The 18,700-nt window shown below is 19.2% G+C and overlaps 1 protein-coding gene across 2 annotated transcripts in view; it reads right to left on the reverse strand.

Moving 5' to 3' along the window:
* The window catches only part of LOC128954591 (protocadherin Fat 4-like), a 48,666-nt gene extending 31,072 nt beyond the window's left edge, over window positions 1–17,594 (reverse strand). For both annotated transcript variants that reach the window (XM_054300194.1, XM_054300193.1), the window contains exons 1-10: window positions 17,539–17,594; window positions 14,613–14,678; window positions 14,318–14,478; window positions 13,918–13,974; window positions 9,191–9,215; window positions 8,883–8,953; window positions 8,403–8,498; window positions 7,991–8,110; window positions 7,447–7,578; window positions 4,060–4,159 (exon numbers count right to left, since the gene is read on the reverse strand). In XM_054300194.1, the coding sequence (XP_054156169.1) occupies window positions 4,060–4,159; window positions 7,447–7,578; window positions 7,991–7,993 (235 nt within the window). In that variant the 5' untranslated portion in view covers window positions 7,994–8,110; window positions 8,403–8,498; window positions 8,883–8,953; ... (3 more) ...; window positions 14,613–14,678; window positions 17,539–17,594. The remainder of the gene's footprint in view (window positions 1–4,059; window positions 4,160–7,446; window positions 7,579–7,990; window positions 8,111–8,402; window positions 8,499–8,882; window positions 8,954–9,190; window positions 9,216–13,917; window positions 13,975–14,317; window positions 14,479–14,612; window positions 14,679–17,538) is intronic.
* Between the last annotated feature and the right edge of the window lie 1,106 nt (window positions 17,595–18,700).

Consider the following 18,700-nt stretch of genomic DNA (forward strand, 5'->3'; position numbering starts at 1 on the left):
ATAATATACTGTAGATATGTATCTCTTTTCTGGTTTTAAATTATAAAATTTTTGTTATAAGTATTTTAWTATATAAATCATTTGATTAGAAACTATAACTCAATAGTTATAATGTGTGTATCTTTAAAAAATATATTTATATATACATTTATAATGTATTTAAAACGTAAATATCGTATTTAATGATTTATTTTATTCACACACACACACACACACACACACACACACACACACACACACACACACACACACACACACACACACACACATTCAAACATATACATAGAWACATACATACATACAAACATATATATCCATATAAAAAAAACTAATATACCCTTTAGCTATAAGTTTTAAGGTATTTATAATTTTATAGGGAAAGTGATATTAAAACTAAAAAAAAGTTAAAACAAGATTTTTGTTATTACATTAAAAAGCAATCATATCTTTCTCAACGCTTTCAATATATATTTATTTATTTATATATATTAATACACATATAATATGTTTTACTTTTTATTTTTTGTTGTTGAAAAATATACAGTAATTTTATTTTAAAAATAAAACTCAAATTAAATTCATTTAGTAATTATAGTATTATTATTATTATAATAATAATATTTTTATTTTAAAAATGAAATTCACGATTAATAATCGTAAGCAAAAATCTAAGTATTTTATTATTATTTTTTTTTGTTATTACTATTATTACTATATTATTATAAATACTAATAATGTTTTTTATTATTTGCTAAATAATAATTTATTGCCAAAAATAATTTTCTTAAAAATCCATATAAGTCTCATTGAGTTTTAGATTTAATATAGAAARTCATTTATATTAAATTTATATTAATATATAAATTATATATAGTATTTAATATATATTTAATATAAAATATATAACATAATATACTGTATTAATAATACTGTAATAATAAAAAGAAAACAAAATTTGAAAATAATATAGTAATAAATAAATGAAATAAAAAAATATTTATTTTTTTTGTTGAAAACTTTATGTGAACTGTCATTTTAAAAGAGACAAAATGGTTAAATAAATTTAGAAATAAATTTTTATTACATTCAACTAATAATAATAATAATAAAATATTGTCATATTTTTGTTACTTCATTGACTCAACAAAAAATATAAGTTATTTTTACATAAAATATTTAATATATATATATATAATATACACAACAATACTGAATATAATTGCAAAGCAAACTGATATCTGATAAGACATTCAAAGTTATAATTATTTTTACGCTTTGATTGATATATATGTATAAATGTGTTCAACAAGTTTTGAGACTTAACTTAAATATATATATAATTTATTTATTGCAAAAATATTAGTTATCAACAAAAATAGGGGAAAAAAGATTACACGCTATTTGAAAAAAATATGTATAAATTATTTATATATATATTTTTTTGTGGCTCTAATTTGCAATAATTATTAAAAAACAATTTATTAGTACTGTATGTGTCTTCACTACTACTACTAAAGTGTTGTTGTCTTTTAAAAAATAATTTATATATAAAAACAACATTTATGTCAAATATATATATATACTGTATATATATATTGTAAAAACAACTAATAAATTATTATATACTGTATATATATTATGTATTTTATAAAATACATTACACTTTAGTTTATAAATGTAAGTCATTTTTCGCGCACACCATAAAAAAATTAACAAAATTTTTTTTGAAGGCATTACTCTCTCTCTCTCTCTCTCTCTCTCTCTCTCTCTCTCTCTCTCTCTCTCTCTCTCTCTCTCTCTCTCTCTCTCTCTCTCTCTCTCTCTCTCTCTCTCTAACTCTCAAAAGTCAACAACGATTGATGAAAAAAGAGGGCTTTTATTTCCTGAATATATTTAATTTATTTATTCATTTTTATAGTTTACTTATATATATATATATATATATATATATACAGTATTTTACTTTTGAATTAAAATTACTTTTCATTATTATTTTATTTTTTAATTTTAATCGTAAAATAATGCATCTTTCAATGGGTTATTATTATTATTTATTATTATTAAGTTTACTTTAATAATAATATTAAATAATATCTAATTTTATTATTATTATTCCTCCTTAAAAAACGCACACATAAAAATGGGCATTATTTTTCACTAATTTGAAAATTAAATTTTTATATTCAATTTAAGGATAGAGAGAGAGAGAGAGAGAGAGAGAGAGAGAGAGAGAGAGAGCTAAAAAATTATACAATAATATCATAATAATATTATTATAATAATAGTGAAATAATGGTATAATAAAAGTAAAAAAAATAATAATAATATAAACTTTCAAACAAACACAACACAAATATTCATTACACGAACTTTCGTTTAAATATGTTTTCAAACCGCATATGGGATTCAAAAAATATAAAATACTGTATAAATTAAACATCAAATTAATGCCTCAATTTATATTGTAGTGAAATATTATTACAACAACAAAAAATTAAGTCAATTGATAGACACACACACATAGATAAGGATTAAAAAGTATATCACACACACACATTGAGTTCAATTAATTGCATTTCCTCTTTAAAATCTATTAAATACAATAATAATAAATTAATTTTCAAATATATTATATACCTGTATATACTGTATATATGAGCTATAATTATAGCCTATTATTATATCAAATAACAAGTAAAATAAAATTACATAATTATTTTTGAATGATGTGATACACACAATATGTGATACATATATTTTAACAAACAAAAAAAATAAAAGTTAGTATTAATAACTAAACACTCCTTTTTTTAAATAAAATAAAAAAATTTATTATTTTATTTGAATTTGTTTGTTTGTACTGTATGTGTGTTACTATACTATCTCCTATCCTATCCTATCCTATCCTCTCTACTCAACACAACATAATAATTATTAATTGATTGTATCAAACAATCTATAAATTTAAAGATGATTTATAGATAAACTATTTACTTATCTCTCTCTCTCTCTCTCTCTCTCTCTCTCTCTCTCTCTCTCTCTCTCTCTCTCTCTCTCTCTCTCTCTCTCTCTCTGTTAGTATGTTTTGATTTAAGTTAAAGCAACAAAAAAAAGTCACAAAAACTATATAATATTTAAAACTTTATTATTATGTTTTTTGTGACCTCTTTTCTCATCACAAAATATCAAGAAAATTCCTGTTAAATAATACTGTAATATAGTTTATATTGTAATAGTAATAGTAATAGTAATATAATATATATATAAATTTGTTATTAAATTTTTATAGATATAGATTATATATATATATATATATATATATATATATATATATATATATAAGAAAAATTCAAAAGTGAAGATTTTTTTTCTCACTCTGAATAAAGGCATACAAAATGATTATTATTTTTATTATTATTTATTATTATTAATCTCTTTTGATATTTTTTATATATACAATATACAGCATATATATATATATATATATATATATATAAATTTATCAATTTATTTTGGATATCATGACTTGAAATCAGATTGCAATTAATAAATAAAAATACAAAATACATATGCCTTTCAGTTAGAAAAACATTAATTATAATAATATTTTTCGCTATTTAAAAAAATATATATAAATATAAATAATAAGATTTTTTTTTTGATTTTATTGGAAAGTGACCGACTTTTTTATGGTTCATATTATACTACATATGTATGTATCGTATCCCAGTCCCCCCCCCCTATCTGACATTTACTATAATGGGACTGATATTAAAAAAAATAATAGGGATAGACGATAGACCCCCCTTCTCTCTAATACAAAAAAAAATTATTTTTTTTAATTAACTCATTGAAACATAATATTTAATCATCTGCTAAAAGATAGAGGTATTTAATTATTATTATAAATGTATATTTATTTTTATACATACATACAATCTCTCTATTGAGAGAGACAAAAATAAAAATCAAGTTTTGTTTGTGTTTTTTTTGTTGTATATATAGATTTTAGTTTAACTATTTTTTTTTGTAAAAAAAATTGATTGATAGCAACGTTACCTAAGATGATGGTATATCTGAGTCTGGCATTGATACCGGTGTCCAAATCAAACGCATGTATGGCTGGCTGTACGACAACTTTTTCACGTATACGGTGTCCCTAATTATTTCAAAAATATTTATAAAAAAAAAACATATCATTATTAATATTAGTTAATCTTATTAGTTAATTATTATATTATATATATTTTTTGTGTTAAATAATAATCATGTCATAGATATATATAAATAATTAGGAAAAAAATAAAATTTAAAAATTATTTTATATATATATACACTGTATATATAWATATAAATATTATTATTATTATTATTGCACAAACAATAAAAATAGCAATAATAATAATAAAATTAATGTTACCCATTATTATTATTATTATATAATGATAAATATAAATAATAAAAATCTCAAAATATTCAAGTTTATCCCCCCTTTATTCAACAACAACAACAAAAATTTAACTAAATTGTTATAAAATTTATAATAACAAAAAAAATATTGTTTTCTAGTCTAGAGTCTAGAGTTTAAGGTCTGATATATTTTTTTGTTGATAAACTATTTTTATGTATTTATATGTTGTATTCAATTTGATTTTTTTTCATTGTCATATAATATAATTATTAAATTGTTGGAAATTTCTATTTTAATATATCAAAAAAAAAAGTTTGACTAAGTTTGGATTAAATATATTTTGTTTGTTTGTTTGTTTGTATGATATTTATATAATAAAGTTATATTTATAAAAATTATTTTGGCTGAAAATAAGTGGCAAATAAATAAAAAAAATTTTAAAAGTTTTTTAATCCATTATTTAATTAAATTTTTTTATTGTTGTTGTTGGTGTTCACTAACTATAATATATAAATGTGATATTACTCTCCAACAAAAAATAATAATAATAAAAAAAATAAATAAGTATTACATTACGGGTATTACTAATACATATATATATWTTTTCATATAATATGATTGAGTTTTGTGTGTATAGTTCACAGCCTAAATGGGGTCGTCCTGTGAACACAACAATCCATTATATATTTTATATATAAGTTTATTATTATTATTGTTATTATTATTTTAAGGGTGAAAATCTCCCTAAAAAAACTATTTTTATATATATATATAAGGTATGAGTAAATGTGTGCATAAATTTTGATGATTATTATTATTTGAAGAAAAAATTTATTTATTTTTTGTTTAGTATTACTAATTCATCATTACTTTATTTATTTATATATACAGACATATAGTATATATGGTATAATTTGGGAGAAATTTTAATATTAATATAAGTTTTTTTGTTATTTAAGGGAAACAATGGATTTCTCTCTCACACACAAACACACAACTGTCCCATAAAAACAATGGTTTGCTTTCATAATATATTATAAAAATGAGATTCACTTTATGTTTTTGTATTTGTGTTTGTTTTTTATTTTTTGAAAAATAAATAAATAAATAAATATAATAACCATTTATCTTTTATCTAATGTGCGATACACATATTGAATATATATATATATACTGTACTGTAATTTATTATTATTAAAATAAAATTATATTATATATATATACCGTATTTTAAATATTATTATTATTATTATTTTCGCAATGTGTGAGAGCTAAAAGTTTTTTAATAATAATAATAAACTTGATTTTTTATGTTCAATGTGTGGGTATATAGATTGCCTATTTTTTGTTGTAAATATACTGTATATATATATATGATTAAACTAATTTATAGTGTTATAAATTTTTTTGTGCACTTAGTTTTAATTAATAATTTTTTTAAAAATCTCATTAAAATTTTGTTTATTATAAATATATTTTTTGTTACCTCTGATTAATTTTTAATACTTAATTAGAAAATCCACATAATTAATGGGTTATATTTAAATTATTATATTAGACACACATATACAGTGTATATAAGCATATATAAAATACATGTTAAACATGTGCTTTTATTATTATTATTATTAATTTAGTTAGTTATCAAACAAATAAAAACTAAAAAAAAATCAAACTTTAATAAAAATATATAATTGACGTATAGTTACATAACTATGGCATTACTATGAGTGGCATCAATATGCTGTTGACTACATAATTATATTATAATTATTAATATTATAATAAATTTRTATATATAAAAATTTATATGTATATAATAATTATTATTATTACTTTTCTGTACCGGTATATGTTATTACGTTAAAAAATATATATCATATATATTAATAGTAAGGAAACAGTTGCTTATTATATTGTCATTACTTATTAAAAGCTATTTTATATATACAAAATTATTATTATTATTTTTATATATATATATATATATATACTGTATATGACATTACATATCTATCAACATGTGAGCCAATTTTATTTTGAAGTATAAGGTATGTTACGTAAAAGTTTTTATTTTGAAAAAAATATTTACATAAATAGTCAAAAACAACAACAAAAATGTCAAAATAAAATATTTCAAATATTAATCGTTTTAAATTATTTGCCAATTTTTTTTTTGTTTTTTAGACAATACACTGAAAGTATGTCTGTTTCACTGTTTATAGTTTTCATTATATATAATAATAATAATATATTAAAATAAATAAAATATTAAATGTTTGAATAGTTTTATATAAAAAAAAAGTTTTATAAGTATAATACTGTATATAGTATATAAATTTATATAATTATTTACAATAAGTTGAATGTATTTATTGAAGACTATATGTTTAACTTTTATATATACTGTATATATATATATATATTGAAGACTAGTTTATTATCATCTGATCTCATATTTTTTGTTGTTGTTGTTGCAAACAAACGATAAACAATAAAATAATAATATTATTATTAAAAAAAACTAAAATAATAATAATAATAATAAAAATATTATATGTTTATTATATACTGTAAAAAATACAAACATATATATATACACACACACACAAAAATCAAACATATATATATAAAAAATATATTGTACTGTATATATATATATATATATACACACAAAAAGATAGGCCCCTATTGTTTTGAGTCGTGATATTTTAGTATTTATGCAAATAAAACAAATTTCATACGATTTTTTTCATAGCATATATGATTTCACGGCTTTATCATTAAATAATACATTTTGTGTAATATAAAGTTTTTTGTTGTGAATCRAAAAAAAATTATTTAAAAAAATTATTTTCTCTCTATTGAATGATTTTATACACTATATACTTAGTAATACATATTGTATATACAATTTAATAGGTAAGCATTAAATTTAAAAAACAGTTAAATCGTATCATTAACCATATAAAAAAATCATATCTAATATTGTATTCAATTTGTATGCTATATGAGAGGTAAGTGATGGCTCATACCGTTATTTTAGCCGTTTCCGAGACACTGGCCTTATAGACCTCTTGTGTAAACAGGGGATTCTGGTCGTCGGCATCCTTGACATGTATGGACATTGTGGTCACCTGTGATAGGCTAATGGGACTGCCGTGATCCTGGGTAATGGTAGTAGCATTTAAAAAAAATATTTATTATCATTATAAAATTTATTATATATATCATATACAGTATATATATATTATAAATTAAATGTTTCTCCTATTTTTTAAATTACATGTCATTAAATGTAACGTTTATATAGCCTCTCTCTCTCTCTCTCTCTCTCTCTCTCTCTCTCTCTCTCTCTCTCTCTCTCTCTCTCTCTCTCTCTCTCTCTCTCTCTCTTTCAGTAATAATGTGCCATTAATTGTTTTATTTTTTTATACATTTATATGATATATATATAGTTATACTGTATATAATTATATATCATGAAAATAATTATTTTATTGCTTTTTATATATATATATTTTTTGATATACAATATATATATATATATATRTATATATATRTATATATCATACATACCATTGCCTGGATCTGGATCTTGAATTCTCGTATCCCATTGTCATAATCTAATGGCTTATTAATAACAAGTATGCCTTCAATTGGGTCGGAAAGGATGAATGAGTTGTTTTCATTGCCACCCTATTTGTGCGACAAATATATTGTATAAAATTGTATATATATATATGTGTGTGTGTGTATATATATATATATATATATATAAGTTATATATACAAATAATATGTTTCAATCAAAAAATCCAAACTAAAAGTTAATGTTACGGCCTTATAAACAGTAAGATATTTAGCACAACAAGTACTGTATTAGTAGTATAGTAGAGCTTAGACAACAAAATGCTCAGTTAGTTATTTATTGTATGCGATCAATGTATATATATTATTATTATTTTATACTACAGTATATATATGCTTACCACTATTGAATAGGTAATATCTGAGTTGGCAGTATTGGGTTTGTCCCGGTCCAGTGCATGTATACCACGAAATACGGTCAGTCCAACTGGTGTTAACTATAATAATGTTGTTGTTGTTGTTATCATTATTTTTTTTTTGATAATAACGGTGTCATCAGTCAAGAAAGTCAGTCAATCAGTCAGTCAGTCAGTGAGTGAGTGTGTGTATCAAAAGTAAATCAAACAAAAAAATAATAATAAAATAAAATTTAAAAAATAAAATAAAAATCAGTTTAATTGAATTAATAAATAATTAATTGAATTTTTTTTTGGTTGGTTTACAGTAGATATTGCTTAATAATAATAATAAAAAAATTAACAATACTATTAAATACTAATAATAATTTATTGGGTGTGTATGTGTGTGTATGAGTGGGACAGGTATGTTAATAGGTGTTTAGTTAAATAGGGGGTATTGGGGGGGGGGGTGCCATGACATACCTCATCGACTTCTAATGAATAGGGAACGTTCTGGAACTCAGGCGGATGATCGTTGACGTCCTGGACGTAAACTACCGGTGCAATCAAAAACAAAAATAAAAAATTATTAATATATAACTAATTAATTAATTTAAATATATAATTTTAATTAATATTTTAAAAATAATTAAACATATATATATATATATTTTGATTTATGTTAAATTAAAAAAATAGTCGTGCATTTTTGCGCCTCTATTTACATTTTATATATAWTTTATTAGCACATGTATTACAATATTAATATTTTCATAACAATTATCACATACCTGTCACCGGTAGAAATGCCTCTTCCTGTTTAAAAAAAAACAACCAAAAAAATAACAAAAATTAGTTTGTTTTTTGTTTTTAAAAAAAATAACATAAATTTTAATTTTTTTAATTAAGTTTTTTAATTTCATCAAAATTATTCATATAAATAAGTAAAATGTAAAATACTAGAATTAAAATTAAAATATTTTTAAAAAAACACACACGGATTGGGTCACCAGGGATTAAGATTATCCTTAAATATTTTTTTTTAAATTTCAATAATAATTTACAACAACAACAACACATGTATTATATAACCAGCAAATTATTATTATTTAAAAAATAAATAAAAAATTTGGTACATTTAAACAATACATCACTTTGTTTATGAAATCTATACATTTAATTGCAAATTATGCTAATTTTTTTTCATTTATGATATCAATTATATAATGTGGTTGTAATCACGATTTTTTTGTTGTTGTTGGTTAGTGTGTACTGTATGATCATCTCTAATAAAAATATAATATTTTGTTTTTTAAAAAAATAAATAAATATTATTTTGTATAAGAAGATTATCACTTTTTATCGCTTTTAAATATTTATAATTTTTTTTTTTTTGGTTTTGTTTTGTTTAATTGCAAATAATGTTTTTTGTTGTAATAAACATAATTGAAGAATAAAGAGAGGGAAACATAAATAAAATTAGATTTTATTTATTTTTTTTTKGGTAAAAATAAAAACATTTGTAAAATTATATATTTTCATTTTCTACTACAAAATTTTAAAAAAAATAATAATAATATTTTTCATTTAGTGATAATATTGAAGATAACTCATAGAAATGCTAATATGAAAACAATATGTATTATATAAATAATTATTATAATAATAATTATAAAAATTTTAAATCTAAATTTAAAATAAGTCACCTCATCATTTTATTTAATTTTTTTAWTTTAAAAAAAATCTACCGGTGCTATTAACCTCACATGTCAAATCACCGGTAGATATCTATATATATATATTTTATTTATTTATTATTATAAAATAATTAATAATAACTTTTTTATAAATACATTGTGTATATATATGTATACCGGTATTGTCAACAACACTTACATTAATATATATATATGGGATAACAAGTGTCATAATTTTGTTTTGTTCAAAACAAAACTAAATTAGTTATGCATATAATAATAATATAAAAAAGTTATTATTAATTATCAGATAGGGTTTTTAAAATACAATAAGGAAACAAAAGTTTTTTTTGACAATTACTTTACTATATATAATGGGCTCATAGTTTTGGACAATAGGTTTGAAGAGAGAAAAAATATATAATAGTAATAATAATAATAAGAAAGTTTCGTCTAAATTGGTGTTTATTTAAGTGATGTGTTAATCATTATGTCATTTTTAAAATCATATGAATGAGAGAGAGAGAGAGAGAGAGAGAGAGAGAGAGAGCATMTYTCTCTCTCTCTCTCTTTGTGAGTCTTTTTTTTTATTTAATAATAATTTCATTTGAAATTTTAAAAGTGCTATTGTCTTAATATAAGTGTATAACTAATTTTAAAGTAGTGAAAGCATAACCTAAATATGAGACAAATATTTATAACTTACTGTATATACATATATRTATACTATATATATATAAAGATTTTTCAAACTTTTTTTATATATCATATTATATTATGTGATTAAAAAAAATTATTTATTTATTTATTTTTGTTGAAAATCTCATTTGCAATAACCAGGAGAGCTTCTTAGCATTATATATATATATATACTATACATATATATACCGTATATAAATAAAAATAAATAAAAAAACACAAGCGTTTATAATTTATTATTAATTTATTATTATCAACAAAAGCAAAACACTTGTATATATATATATATTATATAAATATTGTATATGCATAATAAATTGACGTATGTTTTTATTTTATTTGTTTTTATTTTTATTTTTCAATATATATTTATACAGTAATATATTTTWTATATATATATAAGTTATATATTGAAAAATGTATTCAATTTATCATATTATTGGGTGAATGAATAATAAATAATAATAATAATATTCATAAACAAAAATAAACTCAATATTTATTATTCATATTTTGTGTTTTTATATATATATATATATATATATGTATATTATTTCTATTTTTCTACTGTATATTATTAATTTTGATCCATAATAAATAATTTATATATATATATATATATAGTAAAATGAGAGCCAAACAAAATTTATAACTTTATATATTATATATATATGTGTTGCTCTCTTTTTTGAACTAATATTTCAGGCAAACAAACAAACAAACAAATATTATATTAATTATAATAATAAAAAATAATAACAACAACAATATCTCTTGTATATATAGATTAGAGGTTAAAGATAGAAACAAATAAATATTATTTGATAGTTTTTAATTTAATTTAATTTTCAATTTAACTAGAAATACTATCTAAAAATACATGTATTATCATAATGTATTTTATTTAATATATATACCTGTATATATATATATATATATATATATATATATATATATATACCTGTATATATATACTGTATATAAAAAACTGGGCTAAAAATTTTMTCTCTCTYTCTCTCTCTCTCTTATTTAGATAATAATCTTCTATGACATCTGTGAAACAGTTTGATTGAAATATTATATCTAAATATATATATATATATATATATACTGTATATATATATTTGATGATTTAAAAAAAATWAAATATTTACTAAATAAATATAATTTTTCCACTCAAATCTAGTTTGTAATGTAAGTGTTTGTATGATATATTTATAAAAATTTATAAAACAAAAAATAATAATAAAATAAATAGACATTCATCATTATCTATTTATATATATRTACGAAAGTAAACTTTATATATAAATACAAAATATATATATTTTTTTGTATGTATACAACTTTTCAACATTATATATATATATATATATATATATATATATCAAATATTGTATATATTTACTGTACATTTACTATACATTAAAATAAACTTTTCACGACACGAGTCAATGAATTTGATAATGTAATGGTTACTATTGAATAATTTTATTTTTTGTTATTGTTATTATTTATTTTGTATTTTTTTTTTGTTGTTGTTGTTGTTTAAAATAAGTTTAAAACTTTTATTGATGATTGTATAATGCATTGATGTCAGGGTATGCCTACACACACACACACTTATACTACTCGCCCATTCAATTGAATAATATATTAAATATGACACTATTGTAGGGGTATATTTAATATATATATATATATATATATATCATATTATTTATTGTTTTATATACTAAATATGATATTAAGTGTAAAAGTGTAAGAAAACAAAAATTTCTCACAATTTTTATATATAATTATTTAAAATAAATTAATATATTTTTGTTAAACGGCTTATTAAAGTTAAACAAAAATATTACTATATATATCTATAAAAATAATTTAAATGCTAATTAAATTGAGACAATAGACAAAATGATTGTATTWTTTWRAAAATATAATTATTATTTAATATAAAACCAATTTTGTTAACACCATATTAATCGGTATAAAAAATTATGTTATTTTATTTGTTTGTTATTATATTTTTAATGCACCCAAAAAAATTAAATACTTTAACATTTATGACTTTTTTTGTAACTTAATATTATATATTATGGGTTTGAACTAAACTATTAAAATTATAAATTGTATAATTATTTGCCTATTTATGATGATTTAGGGATGAAATATAATTTAATATAATATTTTATTTTGTCAAAAAAATAAAAAATAAAAAACAAAACAAAAATAACAACTAATGAAAACTATAATTATTAATAATAAAAAAAATTGAGTTTAAACTCATATTAGCTTAATTTTGTTGATAGCAGACATCAAAATCAATTTTGTTTTATTTTTAAAATATAATTTAATCTCTACTTAATTAAACAATTTAAATGTTTTAAATTTTAATATACAGTGTATATATATAACTTATATATATATATATATATATATATATAATTATAATTGCCATCATTTAAAAAATATGTCAATAATTGATATGTCATATAAATTAAATATATTTATATGTATTTATATATATATAAATTTATCTAAAATCTGATAAGTAGCCACAAGGTGGGTGGGGTACAGCCCCCCTCTTATAAATAGGCTTAAGGGGTATGGCATTTATATTATATAATTAGTCTCATTATTTGATATATATATATATATGATATATATAATATTTTTTCAGTCATATAAATATATATTTAAAAATAATTATTATTTTTTTCTAATTTTATATTTGAAGGGTTAAGCATTGACTGACACGTACTGTACGGCTAATGGTAAAAGTGCTGTCGAAAATAAATTTTAATCGCTATAATTATATAATATATATATATATATAATATAGWWATATATATATATATGATATAATAAAAAATGCATAATTAGTACAAACATAACATTAAGCGCTTTTTCAACAACAAAAAAAGTTAAGCACAAAAAACTATTAAAATATAATATTAAATAAAGGCTTGTTGTTGGTTTGTTGTATAGTATTAAAAGTAAATAATAATTTTTTTAGTTATATAAATAGCGAAAAATCAGGTAAACATTAAGTTATGTAAAATATGAATAATAATAATAAATTTTTTTTTAAATATAAATACAAAATTTAAATGACATACCGTTCCTACGGCACCTTTACAGGTGAGCTTGAATTTGAGTACACTTTGAGGATCTCTCTGTTTAATTAATAATAATAATAATAATAATCAAAAAAAAGAGATTAACAAATATGTAATTAAATAAATAAATATATAATTAATTTTTTTTCTGTCTGTTTGTTTGTTTGACTAAGACGTGTGTCTGTCTGTCTAAAAAAAATTATTTTTTTTAACTAAATGTTTATTTTTAAAACATTTAATTATTTATTTAAATAATTTTGCATTTCATATGTCATGTCATATTATACAGTATGTTATTTTGGATGTCATTGAGATTTTTTTTTTTTTGGTTATMAATTTTCATGGCATGTCCTAATCATTACAATATTATGGATATACATGTATATATACATATACATACCTTATCGACCAGATCTTCAAGAGTATGAGCGAGTTTTATGGCAACTGTTTTTTCATCGATGACATCGTATTTGAAATAATTTATATCACTTAAGCTATTGTCGACCGCTTCCAGTCGGAAGTCGACTCTCGGATGGACTTCAACTTTGAACACTTCATTTCCTTCATAGGGTTTATATATGCAAATAAAAAACAGACAAAAATATATAATTTATGTTTTATATATATATATATGCAAACAATTGGGGCAAACGGGGGTTAGGGGTGGGTTAGGAGTAGGTGACACACGGACTCACCGACGGGTAGGTTTTCGGCCACCCTTTCAAACCTCCGGTTTTCGCCAATCGGATAAAATTTACAGCCTWTACAATGTGTGTGTAAAATATCAATTAATTGCATGATTTTATRATTAGTAAATAAATAAATAATAAATAAATAAATTTTTAAAATGTTAAAAATACTAAAATTATCAATAAATTTATTTTATTTTTATAATATACTTTTTATAATATAATGTTATATATATATATATCATATATCTATATATATATACCATATATCTATATATATATACCATATATCTATATATATATACCATATATCTATATATATATCATATATATATATATATAACATAATGTATCGAAATAAAATAAAAACTAATGTATTTTTTTATCCATTCAATTGTACATAAAATACAGTTTGTAATACTTTATTTTTATTTGCATCTCTACTAATAAAAATAATAAAAAAAATTATAATACATTTTAGCAAATAAATTGATAGGTAAACTGTATATAATTTATATATAGTGACCTCAGGCAGTGTTCAGTATATAAATAATTGTATAAAATGTATATTATATTTGTTGTCTAATATTATGAGGAATTTATTTTAGCCTTTTTTTTTTGMCTTAATAGACAACTCACCAGTAATTTACAACTATTTATTCAATAGCCCTGGTATTGGCCTAAAAAAATAAATAAATAGAAAGAAGTTTTGCAATACTAATACTAATAATAATAATAATAATACCTAATATTAATAAATAGTTGTAATAATAATAACAATAATAATAATTGTAAAAAAGAAATATAAATAAAAATTATATAAATTTATATATACTTTATATACAGTATATTATATATATATAYATACAGTATGTACTGTATATTATATATAAGTTTTAAAGTTTCGGCACTTTTAATGTAATCAACAGTTGTATCGCTTTTTTTAATACATAATGTATTGTGTTATGGTATTCATGCGCTAAACTTTTTATTAGTGAACACAAAAATATTACATAATATTTAACTTATATATATATATACAGAATATGTGTGATACAGGGGGGTTGACAGTGGGGGGTTAATGAACACCTATTGAATTTTTAATTATATATATCTGTGTCTGTATATATATACATATATATATATGTATAATGTATATTAGCATAAACATACATAATTTTACGAAATAATTTTAAACGTTTTTTTTTGAAAATTTTTATTTATCTATTTTTGTTGAGTTTCTTTAATTTGAAATATGCATATATAAATATTTGTTGTTTGAACACAACAACAACAACAAAATAACATTAAATTATACAGTGATCCTCATATTATATTTAATATTATTTTATAAGAAAAAACAAATTGAATTTACATTAATCACGAAAAATGTGGGATAAATAAGTCAAATCAAAAAAATTTATTAATATTTTATAAATATAATAATATAAAAATGTTTTTAATATAAAGTTTACTACAGTTTATCGTATATATTATAGTTTATAGATAGTTGAATATTTTAATAGATAAAAAATCTAACTATACTATTACTCTATGTTTTTTTTATAATAATAATATAGTAATTAATTAATAATACCCTGATAAATCAATKTTTTAAATRTATAAAATAAAAAACGCCTTATTATTAATTTTTTTCAAATAAAACTTTTGATTATAATAATTGTAACTTTAACTGTAAAAATATTTTGAAAAGTGTTTTTTATTTTTATTTTATATGTATAAAACTATTTAGTTTTTTTTAATATATATATAAATATTCATCAATAGTTATTTTATTAGCCAAGTATTTTTATCTAGATCATCACTATATAATAATTATGTGGGTCATTTTTTTATTTTTACTTAAAATAATAAAATATTTTATTAATTTATTATATAAAGAGTACAAAAATTTTATTATCTATTATTTTATTATTAATATTATTTTACTTTTTTTTTAAAAAAAGTAATGTGTATGTGATTAATCATTTTAATAACTATTTTATTATATTTCATTAACACAATTTAAATCATGTTAATCTGTTTAATAATAAATTTATATATATATATAATATAATACTGTATATAAATATATATATTATTGTTATAAAATTTATTTTTAGACAATAAGACAAAAMAAAWAATATATAAAGTAATACTGTATTACACATATTGTCCCAAAAAATATCATCCAAAAAATTTTTACGTGATTTATATAAATTTTTTAATAATAAGAGGATTAAGCAAATTATTATTATTATTAAATTTTATATCTGAGAAATYGTAATGAATATAAATCTTAAATTATAATTATTATATATAATTTTATTTTATTTTATTTATTAAATTAAAAATAAAACTATCTTAAAATAAAATCTTATAAAGTATACCGTTATTTATTTGCCGTATATATTAATATATTAAATTCAATGACTTTGCTTACTATATATAGTAATTTACAAAAAAAATATTAAAAAAGATAAAAAACACATTTTATAGTATTTTAAAATAACATTATATGATTAAAAAAACACATTTTAGCGGCGGCAAAAAAAATTAATTACAATTTTTTTATGTTGACAAAAAAAATTATTGCGTGTAAATTATAAATAATAATAGATATAAATATCACACTAAAAAAAAGTAAATGTAATGTATTAACGGTATGTATAGATACCGTAAAATTTTACACACAAAAAAATAAATAAAAATAACTAAATTTTCAAAAAAAAAACAATAATTATCAATTATAATTAGTTAATAAAAATTATTTATAATTATATATAATTAATTAATTAATATTTAAATTTAAAAAATAAATAAATAAACAAAAATAACTAAATTATTTTCAAAAAACCATAATTATTCGATTAATTAGTTAATAATAATTATATATATAATTAATTAATTAATATTTAAAAAAATTATTTACCAGAATAATCACCTAAAGCTGTCGTTGAAWAACAACAACAATACAGTGTAATCCATAGCCACGATATTAAATGTTTTTTAGTTAATAATAAAATCATAATTTCCTAATTGGATAACACATATAACACATTTACAAACCCACCACAAAAAAAAACTTTTTTGAAAACTTTTATTTTTATTATTTAAATAATTTGTATCATATATTGCACTTAAAAAGCACTTTTTGTCACAAGTTTTTTTGAAATCACTTTTTTCTATTCAAAAAATAATTAAATTTTTACTATTATTATTAAACTACATTGATATTTTTTGTGTGTTAAATATCCACACAATAAACTTTACATATATATATACACTGAGACATATATACACACAAACAAACAAACAAACACCAAATCACCAATCAATTATAGTCTACATATTTTTTAAAAAAATAAATTATTTYTCATATTAATAAAATCAATTGTATTGACAGTACTGATAAAAAATTAAAACTTTTATATATATACTGTGTATATAATGTTTTTTATTAACACAGTTTGTTATAATATATTGTTATTATTGCTAACTATTAACTACTGTACTGTACTCTCCGGTATGAATCAAAACACTGGTCTGTCTTAAAGATATGTCAGTCAGAAGCGAATCCTTTGCTAAATACAGAGAGAGAGAGAGAGAGAGAGAGAGAGAGAGAGAGAGAGAGAGAGAACTTAAGAGAAAAAGTTTTTTGGGCACAAAATTTACAGCTCAGGAGTTGTCAAACAAGTTAAGGGGCAATAAAAAAACAGTTACAATATATATATGCTGTATATAATATTATCTATATATATATAACTTATATAAATATATTATGTATTAAAATTTAACTGTACTTTTATATAATCACATACATATAAATAAAAATTAAATATACAGAAAAAAAATTTAGGTGATTATTATAACCGAAAGTGTTTTATACTGTTTGATAYWTTATATATATATTATTTCCGATAAAAATTAAAGAATTTTCAGAAAATAATTTTTTAATTTCAATTTCTCTCTCTCTCTCTCTCTCTCTCTCTTTGCTTTTTGCTTAAAGTTATAATAAATTATGAAACTAACAACAAAAACAACAAAAATATTTGTGACTTTTTAAATTGAAATTCTGATTATTATTATAATAT

This window comes from Oppia nitens, unplaced genomic scaffold (assembly GCF_028296485.1).
Source record: "Oppia nitens isolate AA-2021 unplaced genomic scaffold, nextdenovo-longstitch-racon4-pilon3 scaffold28_pilon_pilon_pilon, whole genome shotgun sequence".
Classification (NCBI taxonomy): Eukaryota; Metazoa; Arthropoda; class Arachnida; order Sarcoptiformes; family Oppiidae; genus Oppia; species Oppia nitens.